Here is a 13111-nt window from a genome sequence, read left to right as displayed (position 1 = left end):
GGTTGGGTGGAAACTTGTATCTCCCGTAGGTGTCTTTGGGAACATCGCTGGCGTGAACATTCCCCGCTTTAGACTCTGCGTTTGATGGACATTCCGGTCAGTTCCCAGAAGTCTGATGTGCATCTGTTACCTTTCCTGCCTGCCTGTGGTCAGGCTTTGCGTGAGCGGATTTGAACCACATTAAGAAGTTGGCCATGCACAATAGCAGGTAGAAAGTTACATTTTTAAGGTAAAATTCAATATACCAAAATCGATGGTATTAATAATAAATAAAAATGAAAACATATTTGAGTTGTTCTTTTTCTTCTTTCTAGATTAGAGATTACCCCAAAGACTTTTAAAGGCCAGACTCAACCTGCAGTTACTGCATAACGCTAACAAGCTCGCGAGCTCCACAGTGGCCAGTGGGTCAGGGTTTAACACCGAGAGCTTCATGCAGCCGCGATTGGCTAAATGAGCACGCCGGCGGCCGTTCTGGTGTCAAAGGCGTCTTTGCAGGTTATATAAATGGGCCCAATAAACAGTCGGCACTGATGCAACTTTTATTCTCCACTCTGCATGCTCTACGTGTCCCCCAGGAGGGAAGGTCGAAAATTGGGTTCTTAAAGAGGGAAAATCCATGCAAAGGAAATGTGCGCCTGTAATTTCGAGCACTCTCTGATTGGGGGCGGGGGGGAAGATGGAAAAAGAGAATCGCTGAAGTTTCGTAATGTTCTTCGTAAAGTTATGAGCAGCATGCGCTGGGTACCTTTCCTTAGCTTAGCTTTACATGTTCCGACAGGGAAGGCAGCTGAAGTTCGCGCAGTTGGTGTGAGAGCCGCATTGCCCATCTTACTCCTGTACTGTAAGATGTAAGCTAGCGTTGATATTCCTCTAGAGTCGGGCAGATATTCCTGTAGGCTAGTACCGATACTCTTGTAGGATGTAAGAGCCAGTACCGATACTCCTATAGACTAGCATAGATACTCCTGTAAACTAGTACTGATACTCCTGTAGGACGTAAGAGCTAGCAGCGATACTCCTACAGACTGGCGTATATACTCCTGTAAGCTAGCACTGATACTCCTGTAGGATGTAAGAGCCAGTACCGATACTCCTATAAACTAGCATAGATACTCCTGTAAACTAGTACTGATACTCCTGTAGGACATAAGAGCTAGCAGCGATACTCCTACAGACTGGTGTAAATACTCCTGTAAGCTAGCACTAATACTCCTGTAGGATGTAAGAGCTAGCACCGATACTCCTATAGACTGGCGTACATACTTCTGTAAGCTAGCACTGGTACTCCTATAGGATGTAAGAGCTAACACCGATACTCCTATAGACTGGCATACATACTCCTGTAAGCTAACACTGATACTCCTGCAGGATGTAAGCGCTAGCACCGATACTCCTGTAGACTGGCATAGATACCCTTGTTAGCTTGCACCGATTATACTGTTTACTCGCACCAATACCCTGTAACACCAAAAGCTCCCAGCACTCCCGGGTCAGGGATGGGTGTCGGTTCTGGTCTCCGGTGAGCTGGCTGGCAGCTGCACCGCAGCTGAGTAAGTGCGATAAACGGCTGAATGCGCACTCCTTTATGGTCGCATTAAGGTCATTCTGAATCAAACGCCCAGTCGATATTGAAATCGATGGCAAAGATTTAGGAAGGCATCTCCTCCGCCGTGGGAAGTTCCAGCAAACGGCGCTCGCTTGAGAAATTCCGTAGCACCCCACCAGTGCCTTGCCCCCCTCGTCCCGTTCACCCTGACCAGCCAACAGAAAGTTCCAGAAATATTCAGAAGCCCGTAGGTTAATGTAACCATAGTGAAATGAGTTTTATATGTGGTGAAATGTAATGCACTTTTGGCATTTCAAAGACTAGAAAATGGCCACGCGACGATCGTCTGTTGTAAATGCGCGGTCGCTTTTGCTAAATCTTCATAAATAAATAATTCGCTCAGATATTTTGTTTGCGTCCCCAGTCTTTAATGGGATTTACAGGGACAGTGTTAATGGCGACACACGGCGAATGCCGTTTGCCGTAGCCTGGCTGCAGTCTGGTTGTATTACTGGGAAGCCAGGGATGCTTTGGGACACTTAAGCGCCCCCCCACCCACCATATCGCTCCCTTCCCTTCTTCTGAGGTACGTGCTGCGGTTTATCGAACTTGGCGTCCTTACAGTGAAATGCTGTTTTTCCCATTGTCAAACAAAACCATGTATGGCACCATTAAAAAGCCTACATTTGCCAAAAAAGAGGAAATGAAGCCTCTTCTTACTGATGTTTCTGATCCCTGAAGACGCCCACCCCCCCCCCCCAAACACTCTTCCTGCGTTGCATTTGCTGGTGCTGAGAGCTTGCTTCCCCCATGCTGTCAGTGCGGTGCTAAAAGCAGCCCCCCCCCTCGGAACACCAGTAAGCTGCCCTCTGCTGGCGCGTGGATGGTGGATCGGTGCCTTTTAGGCGGGGGCGCTGCTGGGCTTTGGGGCGTCGGCTTTTGAAGGCCAGGCCTCAGATGCACTCTGACACGGGGGCGTTGTTTCCCCGCTATTTAATATTCTCCTATAATATTCCACTTTACCCGCACCAGCAGCCCCCTTCCTCTCTTTCTCCTCTTAACCCGACTCCCAGTTGATTCTGGCTCTGCAATATCGTCGTTCCCCTTGGTCGTCCCTGCACTAAGTTCGGGGCAGGGTGCCCATGCTGGATGACGTCAGTGGATTATCCGGCCGGCTGCATGGTGCAGCTCTCTGGGAGCGAAGGCGTTTCATCCCCCGCTTTACAGATTGAGGCAGCTTCTCCCTCAGGCTCTCGTCCTGCTGCTGTCATGCACCGTTATACATCCGGAAAACCCAGTTCCCTCACCCTTTGAGCATTTCTGCAGGGCTCTCCTCCTTTCTGGATGCTGGCACCTGCCACGTGTCTGTTGCGGTCTTTCGGACTTGGCGGTCGCCTTCACTGTGGGGCGTTTTGGCGCAGGCCATCCTCACTGCATTTCCTCTCACTCCTCCCTGCCAATCATAAGCGTCAAATAGGACTTGTGACCAGTATAATTTATAGTGGTCTGTTTTGTACTTCAGATGCCCGCGGAGTCGTTTTGAGACGGCCACTCGCTTCCGCATCTCGCCACTAGGGGGCGGCCTCGGTGATTACGTCACCCCGAGCCGCAGCCCTTATTAAATGCGCAGATCTGAGCCATCAGTGGAGGTGATTTCTTAAGCCTCTCCATATTGATGAAAGCTCTGCGTTGTCTGCTCTCGCGCACCCCACCCCCATGCTTCTGTACCGGTACCAGTGTACCAAACAGAATCCCGCCGCTCGTTTTAATCTGGGCCATTTGGTGCCGCCCGTGCAAACTCGGCCCAGAGGCTCAGGTGCGTTTTGATGTTTTATTCTCATTCGCGTCAGGCTTGAGCTCACTCTGTCTGCACATGCTCAGACCGAGCCGAGTGGTGCAAATGTGGGATCTCTCATTAACTTCCACTACTGCCACCCATCCCCGCCCCTCCCCCCAGCTAAGGGCGGAAGCCGAGACAGGCTGCTGGTACATGCACAGAACAGACATTTCGGAATAATGATTCTAAAATAAATAATTCAGTATTTTGATAGTCTACTTCCATTTGTTTCATGAAACTCCCAGCTCTGGTTAATAAAATGAAAAGCAACGTGCGTACATGACTGTCAAAGAGCTTCCTGTTTAGTTAGAATCCATTGCATTTGGCAGTCATTGTGTAGTTTTACTTATTTTTTGACGGAGAAGCCGAGGTAGGTCTAGTGGATTCTGAGAAGGGTATCAGTGAAGCTGATATTCACTGGGGGTAACCGGGGGGGGATGTCTGCAGGGGAGCATGGGCACGGGTGGAGAAGCGGCAGCTGTTTGACTGGCCTTGGTCTCCGTCCGTCATGACGTCCTCAAGGGAACCCTGTCTTGAGGGCTGACAATGGGAGAAATTGCAAAATATTCAGTTAATGAAGGTGCGTGCAGTGCATGCTTTGCCGGTATTTAAGGTTGAAGTTCTCTGTGTCTCTCTGTCTGTGTTTGTCTCTTGACGAACAGGATTCCGGGGCGCCTGAACGACAGACGCACCCCCCTGGGGGAGCTCAACTGGATCTTCACAGCCATCACAGACACCATAGCTTGGAATGTGCTTCCCAGAGGTGAGCGGGGCTGGTCTGCACCCACGCGCTCATCCCTCTCTTTGGCGCCTGTTGCCCCGTGTCTTCTGAGCTAAGGGCGTCAGGCCTGAGTGTGCCTGTCCAATTGCAGGGCTTTTTGAAGCTCAGAAGCTTTTCTATTGGCTAGGCCAAGTGAGCATATGCCGTGAGATAGATGGGCTTTGAAGCTGCGAATGGTGCCGGGGCTGTTGGGTTGCTGTTTGGAGTTCTTCACTGGGGGGCTTGTTCTTAGCAAGCTTTGATTTTCTTTCACATCGTAATTATTGCTGATGGATAAATGTTTAGCGGCACCTGATGATAATCAATCATCTGGAATTGAGGGCACCTGCCCACTCAAAGCGTATGGAGTGTAGTTCACCTCATAGGGAGACTGAGGCGATCCTGACACATGAGGAGCCCCCCCCCGGTGAAGCGAGCCTGTGAGATGCTCTGCTCCAGGGGAGAGTATCTGTAAGCGCTGACCAAGCCTGTGCTCATCCCCTCCTCCTCTCCCAATGTCTTTGCAGACCTCTTCCAGAAGCTGTTCCGCCAGGATCTGCTGGTGGCCAGTCTGTTCCGCAACTTCTTGCTGGCCGAGAGGATCATGAGGTCGTACAACTGCACCCCCGTCAGCAGCCCTCGCCTGCCCCCCACCTACATGCACGCCATGTGGTAAAGCCTCCAGCCGTCGCCCTGGGATACGCTATGGCTGCCTGCCTGCCTGCCCACCCATCATCCCAGACGTGTATCTCAAACGCGTATCTCTGATGCATTCAGACAGCACTGAAATATGGCCTTGTAAACACCGTTCCTACAAACTAATGAACGCAGCGTATGAAATTACATCCTGCGGTTTTACTGAGACGGAAATTCACATCAGTTCAAGCTCTGCCTTTCCTCAGCTCTGACAAGAATTTAAGGAGAATCGGAGCGCGACTGATGTTAGACTGATCACTACAAAGCAACAAACAGCTGGAGTAGAAAGAGAGAAAGTGGGAGCAATCAAAAGCTCTGATGGTACTTAAAAGAGGAGAGCCTGTGTGAGTTCAAGCCCCCAGGCACGATAACCTTTTCCTGTACCTTTAAGGTGTTACCCGGCTGAGTGCGGGAACGTAATGCACGGTGCCACCTTTCGCCCATTCGTGTGTTTTACCAAGAGTTCTGTGGCGTGCCTATTCACAGAAGTGCCGAATTTGCACGTAGTGAGCTTTTGCATTGAAACACGCTGTGTTAGAGGCCTTAGCAGCGTGTGTTATGGCTCTGTGCGTTTACGGCCTTAGCGGCGTGTGTTATGACTCCGTGCATTAGACGCCTTAACGGCGTGTGTTATGGGTCCGTGCGTTTGCGGCCTTAGCGGCGTGTGTTATGACTCCGCGCGTTTACGGCCTTAGCGGTGTGTGTTATGACTCCGCGCGTTTACGGCCTTAGTGGTGTGTGTTATGACTCCGCGCGTTTACGGCCTTAGCGGTGTGTGTTATGACTCCGCGCGTTTACGGCCTTAGCGGTGTGTGTTATGACTCCGCGCGTTTATGGCCTTAGCGGTGTGTGTTATGACTCCGCGCGTTTATGGCCTTAGCGGTGTGTGTTATGACTCGGTGTGTGTTATGACTCTGTGCGTTTATGGCCTTAGCGGTGTGTGTTATGACTCCGCGTGTTTATGGCCTTAGCGGTGTGTGTTATGACTCTGTGCGTTTATGGCCTTAGCGGTGTGTGTTATGACTCTGTGCGTTTATGGCCTTAGTGGTGTGTGTTATGACTCCGCGCGTTTATGGCCTTAGCGGTGTGTGTTATGACTCTGTGCGTTTATGGCCTTAGTGGTGTGTGTTATGACTCCGCGCGTTTACGGCCTTTGCGGTGTGTGTTATGACTCCGCGCGTTTATGGCCTTAGCGGTGTGTGTTATGACTCTGTGCGTTTATGGCCTTAGTGGTGTGTGTTATGACTCCGCGCGTTTATGGCCTTTGCGGTGTGTGTTATGACTCTGCGCGTTTATGGCCTTAGCGCCGTGTGTTATGACTCTGTGCGTTTATGGCCTTAGTGGTGTGTGTTATGACTCCGCGCGTTTATGGCCTTAGCGGTGTGTGTTATGACTCTGTGCGTTTATGGCCTTAGCGGTGTGTGTTATGACTCTGTGCGTTTATGGCCTTAGCGCCGTGTGTTATGACTCCGCGCGTTTACGGCCTTTGCGGTGTGTGTTATGACTCCGCGCGTTTATGGCCTTAGCGGTGTGTGTTATGACTCCGCGCGTTTATGGCCTTAGCGGTGTGTTCCACTCTCTCTCTCTCTCTTATACTTTTACCCAGCTACCATCCTGCAGAACCCCCCCCCCCCCCACCCCAGCACCCTGAATGTCCTTCTTATGTTCCTTGTACAGCTCTTGGCTGTGTAGGACTTGTAAGCGATGGTTCCCCACACAACGGCTGCACGCCGACTGCCATTGTTATTCCCGCGGCAAATAACATTTGGGGGTTGGGGGGGGGGGTCTGGGCCATCGGCGGACCTGCCCGGCAGCTCTTTAATAGCTCCACGAACAACCGGCAGCAGCTGGGCAGCGTTTCCCTGTGCAAATGCTTAATTGCTGTTTGCTGCCTTTGCTTTGCCTTTCAGCCACCCTGGTGTGTCTTTGGGACGTGGGGGTATGTATCAGAGATCGCGCTCTGGACAGCCTCCCCTCCAGTAGCCGCCAGTATTATTAATGATATTAATATTGCTCAGGAGGATATGACTGCAGAGTCCTGGAAGTGCCCCTGTTTCCCTCCGACCTCGGGGTCTGACCGGCCCGCTTGGCACATAGACAGCAAATGTACGGCGGATACTGACCCCGGTCTGTCCTCCTGCAGGCAGGCGTGGGACCTCGCTGTGGATATCTGCCTGTCCCAGCTACCCACCATCATTGAGGAGGGCACCGCCTTCAGAGTGAGTATCAGCCTTTCCACCTGTACTGGAGGCCGTGGGGGGGGGGCTCTGCAAATGCTCGCTCAGAACTCACCCCCCCCCTCCGGTTAAGGCGCCCCTCGGCCCAGGAGAGGGATTCCGTGGGCGGTGTTTCCCGTCTCACTTTTCACTTTTTCATGATAAGTGTATGTTGGTTTAGAAAGGGGGGGAGACGGGGGGGGGGGGGGGGGGGGCACGCTGCCATCTTCCTTCCGGAATCCAGTTCTGTTCCACTGGGCTGCTTTCACTGCCTGCCCGCTTCACCGCCCACACAGATCCATCCCAGGACCGTCTCTGCGTTCCTGCACCATTCATCAGTGCCGCCGGGCCTCCTGGGAAAGGGCCTCATCATTAACGTTATTACGTTTCGTAACGGGAAATACGGCGCGGTGTGTTTTGTTGGCATTTGTGCAGCGGCGGATCACGTCAAGCAGAATCGATAGATTCATAACGCGGGGGCATCGCCGCAGGCATCCGGCCAGCCTGTTAAATCAGGAGCGGGTCGGATAATTCCGGAACCTGCGGTGGGGAATCAAGCCAAGCCATGATCGCTCACCTAAAGCAGCCCCCCCCCCCCCCACCTGTTCAAGGGACGACGGGGGGGCAGAAGTTCGGGGGGTGGGCAGGTGATGCAGGTATTGACCAGCTGGCAATATAGGCATAAATTTCAACCTATACTGATTTCATGTTATGGACACGAGTGTGAATTTTAAATGGGAAGGATGAACTTGGTATAATCTGACGTTCCACTCTGAATATTCTGCCTTGGGGGGAGGGGGGGGGTGCTGACCTGGGCTCTCATTCAGATTTCCCCAAAGGTTAAGGTCTTAAATGAGGGGGCCAACACTTAAGTGATAAGTGGCACATTCGCTCCTGGGTTGTCACAGGCGATGACGTGCCTTGAATACTGTACGGCCTGTTCTGTATGGCTTTTAGCCATGTCACCTGGGTAAGAGTCATCGGGGGAAATGGTATAATACATATTTATACCAGTTATAGCCCCAAAGTTTTTTGCCGCTGCCTCATCGGTAGCGCCTGACAGTGGTCCAGGGTACCGAGAATAGCTCTGGCCTTCATCACCTTCCTCCATCTGAAGGCGTCATTCCTCCGGCAGTATGACCAGGCGGTAGATGATCGCTCTCTGGAACAAATGGAGGTGCAGTTACTGGAAGTTGGCATCACTTAGAAATTTAATTAGCTGCAAACGGTTTCATTATTCGCAAGCCATACCTTCTGCCTTTGAAATTAGTGCCGTTATGAGTGACTGTCCCAATTAGCTGAGGATCCCGGAATATCTGGAGCTCATTCCGGAATATCTGGGAAAAGAACACGGCAAGGAACGGTGCTGTGGTAAAGCATTGTTCTTCCATCAGATGTTCCACATTTCTATAGAGTTGAATTCGCTTGTTAACATTCAGCATCAGCATCAGATCTCGGTTACCAGATCAATGCTTCACCTCAGTCTGTGATCAAAAGAAATTCCTGAAGGTAAAAATCCAGCCCTGCATTGCACAGCGAGAGCCGTGCTGGTGCCCACAGTCCAGACTGGGTGCATGTAGAATATATGATCAAGTTCAGTGCAAAAACTTTTTTATATCTATTATGCACTTAATTTGAAATTAGTATTAGTTTAAATATTTTGTGTTGTGCATTTATGGCGCCTGAGTATGTGTGCCTATAGATTAAGAGGGAAACCATGACGATAAAATATGTTCGCACCCGAGGCCGGGGGCGATTCTGCCGCCATTGCCTACCTTCCATGCGTTGTGCATCTTGCGTCTCGTGTCTTGCGCACGTGACTGGTTGGCCCTGCTCCTGGCAAACGCAGGGCTTACAGAATGCCAGTTTTATATACATTTTGTGGTCTGTTTAGTTGTTTACTTATATAAAAACTATATATTTGGGTTGTTCATCTGCTCCTTTAATCTTTTGCGATGCACCAGTTAGATAAACATGCAGCAGCATTTCCCAAGTGGCAAAACAAAAGAGGAAATAGGAAGCGGTTACAGGAAGAACCAGGCGTAGTTTTCGCCACTTCAGTGTCACCCTGCATGTCAGGACGTGTCAGCGTTCAGACATGAGGTAATACCTTCCGGAGATCTCTGAGACCTGCTGTCTACGTACCGCGGATTTAAAGGGGGGGGGGTAGCGCTTAAACTCCAGTGCCTCCGCCACACCTGGCCTCAGGTCACTCCTCAGGTGAGCCCACACTGCAGTGGGCTGGGTGGGGGCTGGGGAATCGAGGTCCATATCTGACTGGTGCTGTATGTTTGGAGCTGAGAGCCCATTTGGTTGTGATTGGACCAGCAAGATGCGATAGTTAAATTGACCTTCAAGGTCTAAAAATACGGATACACACACACACACACACACACACACACACACACACACACACCTGTCAGAGATTGACAATGAATGGCTGGTGGCACTCCAGCTCGCTGCAGGTAGTCTGGCCATTCCAGGTCGGGGGGGAATCTGCCATTTTTTAAGGACTCCTTTTCCATAGCCAACACTGATGATAGGAGAGTGAGGGATGATGGGTAGGGGCGGGGCATTTCATTTGGCCCCCCCATATTAATAGAGCATGCTGTCTGTACGGAAGATGAGTGGGAAAGGTGCTGTGTGAGCGCGTGCAGCCCGATCGCGGCGGCGGATGCGCTCTGGTTATGTAAGGCGTTATATAAGATCCCAGCATACTAATCGATACTCTTTCATTATTTACAGCTGCGTTCTTGTCTCTCCGCCTGTGTGTGACTGGATTTTCAGTCTGTGTGTCCATCTGTCTGTCATTGTGATTTTTTTTTTTGTTTGTGGCAGAGGGAGGCGTGTGTGTGTGTGTGTGTGTGTGTGTGTGTGTGCGTGTGCGTGTGCGCGTGCGCGCCTGCTGCTGTCTCATGTTAACACGTCTCTACCCCCCCAGCATAGCCCCTTCTTCGCGGAGCAGTTGACGGCCTTCCAGGTCTGGCTGACCATGGGGGTGGAGAACAGGAACCCCCCCGAGCAACTGCCCATCGTCCTGCAGGTAACCCCCCCCCCCCGGGAGTCATCACCGCCTTGCCGTTTCTCGCTCTGTAGGGTGCGACACTCCCGCCTCCCTGTCGTGCTCTGTCTCCCCAAATCGACGCCCCCCACCGCAGACTGCGATGCGCTTCACAGACGGCCCTGCGCTCAGTTGATTTCGTCCTGAGTCAGCAGCCACTGCCTGCAGGGAGCGATGAGGAGGCAGGGGACAGCAAGGCATGCTGGGATATCTGCCTGTCTGAGTCTTGACTGCTGTCGGTGTGGATTGATGGAGATGCGTCCAGGGGCGTCGGGGGGCCATGCATACCCTGGCCAATGCAGGGTGCCTAGACAGGGGCCACAAAATCCGGCAGGGGGGCCCAGGTGACATTTTATCATGGGGCCCAGACAATCTGGGTTAATAAAGGCACATCGGCCAGCTCCGGGTTTGAGCCCCTGCACAGCCCTCCCCCGCCCCTCCTCCTCACCTTTTTTCCTGAAAAGTTATGAAAACATACAAAAAAAACTGCTAAATGAGACCTTGGGGGTGGAGCCGCAGCCGGAGGGTATCAGCGCGGTGTCTCTCCGCTCTGTGCTCGTTCCGGCCGCCGCTCATTAGCATGCTACCGGTACACACACAAATCCCCAGCCCCCCCACGCCGGCCCACAGGCCGCTGCCCATTTAGTGGTGGCATTTGGAGCCGCCCGCCGTCCCCCGGTGCCGCCCGGCCCGGCTCTCGTTTGGGCCCCACGCCGCATTTCCCACTTTCTGTAACCTTTTCTAAAATGCGCTCGCAGGGCACAGTGATGAATCTCCACTGTCTCCTCCTTCACATGCCCCTTAATCTTTAGCAGTTGGTGCCCCCCACCCTCCAGTTTAAAAAATAAATCTGTTATGTAAGACATGGTTGCAGAAAGCTGTGAACCATCTGAGAAGGAGGCCCCCGTGTTTACAGTGAGGCCCCTCCCCTACCCGTACACCCACACATCTTCAAAGCCTTATGCTAATCGGGTGAAGAGACTCTGGATTTACTGGGGGCGGAGGGGTATTCTAGCAGCTGGGAAGAATAATCCAGAGGGATGCTGGCTGAGCTGATGTCATCATCGTGTCCTGTCGGTCTCCAGGGGAACCTCCCAGTCCACAGTGGTAACGTGGTGCATGAACACCAGACACATGCATGCGGGCATAGTGCTGCCCCGCCACAGCCAGGCCAAGTGCACATATGGCGGCACGAGAGCACCCCCTCTAAACGAGTCGCCCTAATTACCTCGCCGTCCATGGCTATGCAGATCGGACATCTGCACAGTCTGATTCCTGCCCCGCCCCGACGGCCGGCCTCCTTTTTCTTCCCGTCCGCCAGGTGAGGGCGCTAGCAGCGACACCGCGCTCAGCTCGTCCTGTTAGCGGCTGGCCTTAGTGTTGCTCTGGCACGTTACCGTCATTGGTTGGCCTCGAGTCATGGCTGGATGGACCCACATTTTCAGGGTACCGGGTGTCCCAATATGCCACAATAATCTCCCAGCAGGTCGTGCTCTGCTTCTCCACATACCCACCCGCCCCATGACCTGAGCTCTCTCAGGCTTATCCTTTTGGGAGGCTGGGCCCCGGTGCTGGTGCTGGTTTGGCTGCCCCCTCCCGGCTCTTCCCCTCCCCCGCCAGTGACACCGCTCTGTGGGTATGCTAAGTATAGCCTTGGACGAGGGGGTCTATCCGCTCCCGCGTTGGCGGTGCTGAGTCCGCTTCCTTCTGTACCGGTCCAGGGGAGCAGCAGGCCGGTGCTGCGTGGGAGTGCCGTCATCTGGCCCCCGCTCTGCTGCCGTGCTCACCCGTGCCAAGCATGTGCGCGCGGACGTACACGGGCACAGACGCACACGGGCACGGACACTTGCACCGAGACACTTGGATAGGTTACAGAGACCTTCTGGCATTCCAACACACACACACACTGTCACTCACACGCACACACACATGGACTCAGCTACCCACATTAGGTCTCAGTGTGCCAGCCTTCCTCACCGATCGATCGCCCCTTGTTCTCTCACAGGTCCTCCTCAGTCAGGTGCATCGACTGCGAGCCCTGGACCTGTTGGGCCGCTTCCTGGACCTCGGGCCCTGGGCAGTCAGCCTGGTGAGTGAGTGGATCTGGCCAGGTCAGGCGTGACGCTTCTCTCACGCACCTCTCTCACGCACCTCTCTCACGCACCTCTCTCACGCACCTCTCTCACGCACCTCTCTCACGCACCTCTCTCACGCACCTCTCTCACGCACCTCTCACGCACCTCTCACGCTGGTCTTTCTGCACATTTTAGCTCCTACTTTTTACTTTGGAGCTCATGTTTGTTCGTTTTATCTATCATTCGGAGGATTATACCTCAGCAGCCATGTGGCTGTCCTCCTGTACCCTTTTCCCCCCACCCGTGTCGCAGGTGGCTGATGTGCTACCCAACCATAAGCTGATCTGCATAATGAATCAGTGAAGCGCTTGCAGATATCAACAGTTAATACTAAATTATTTAAACCATTGCATTGTCTGCCTCCTTTTATCTCAAAGCGACCCGCAGAGCTTAATATTAATCCCCTCCACCTTATTTGTACAGCTGGAAGTTTAGTTATTTAAATAGTTAAAGATGCCTCGTAAGAAGGCCAGTTTGGGGCAGTGCACTTGCGTGTGCCGAGCTGACGACGTGTGTCTTGCCCTAGGCGCTCTCCGTCGGCATCTTCCCCTACGTGCTGAAGCTACTGCAGAGCTCGGCCCGTGAGCTACGGCCTCTCCTCGTTTTCATCTGGGCCAAGATCCTAGCCGTGGACAGCGTGAGTAGCCCTCAAAACAGCTGCCATTTTGATCCAAACCCTGGCAACATCTTCCCCAGTTGGCCAGCAGGGGGGGGGGGCTCACGTGGGCTGTTGAATCGCCGCTCTTCCTTATTACCAGGGGTGTTTCTCAATATGTGTAACTGACCATACTTGTGTTCTTATGAACCCGTTTTATGTCGTCTTCCATTGCCAAAGACCAATTCCAAAGCTAAGAACA

The 13111-nt window shown here is 52.7% G+C and overlaps 1 protein-coding gene across 5 annotated transcripts in view; it reads left to right on the top strand.

Moving 5' to 3' along the window:
• The window catches only part of rptor (regulatory associated protein of MTOR, complex 1), a 106199-nt gene that overhangs the window by 56003 nt on the left and 37085 nt on the right, over positions 1–13111 (top strand). For all 5 annotated transcript variants that reach the window (XM_049015392.1, XM_049015388.1, XM_049015390.1 and 2 more), the window contains exons 9-14: positions 4049–4149; positions 4674–4818; positions 6986–7061; positions 10000–10101; positions 12125–12208; positions 12781–12891. In XM_049015392.1, coding sequence (XP_048871349.1) covers positions 4049–4149; positions 4674–4818; positions 6986–7061; positions 10000–10101; positions 12125–12208; positions 12781–12891 — 619 coding nt within the window. The remainder of the gene's footprint in view (positions 1–4048; positions 4150–4673; positions 4819–6985; positions 7062–9999; positions 10102–12124; positions 12209–12780; positions 12892–13111) is intronic.

The sequence above is a fragment of the Brienomyrus brachyistius genome, chromosome 5, assembly GCF_023856365.1.
Source record: "Brienomyrus brachyistius isolate T26 chromosome 5, BBRACH_0.4, whole genome shotgun sequence".
Taxonomy (NCBI): domain Eukaryota; kingdom Metazoa; phylum Chordata; class Actinopteri; order Osteoglossiformes; family Mormyridae; genus Brienomyrus; species Brienomyrus brachyistius.
The sequence above is the reverse complement of the archived record's forward strand: the minus strand, read 5'-3'. Positions and strand labels throughout refer to the sequence as shown.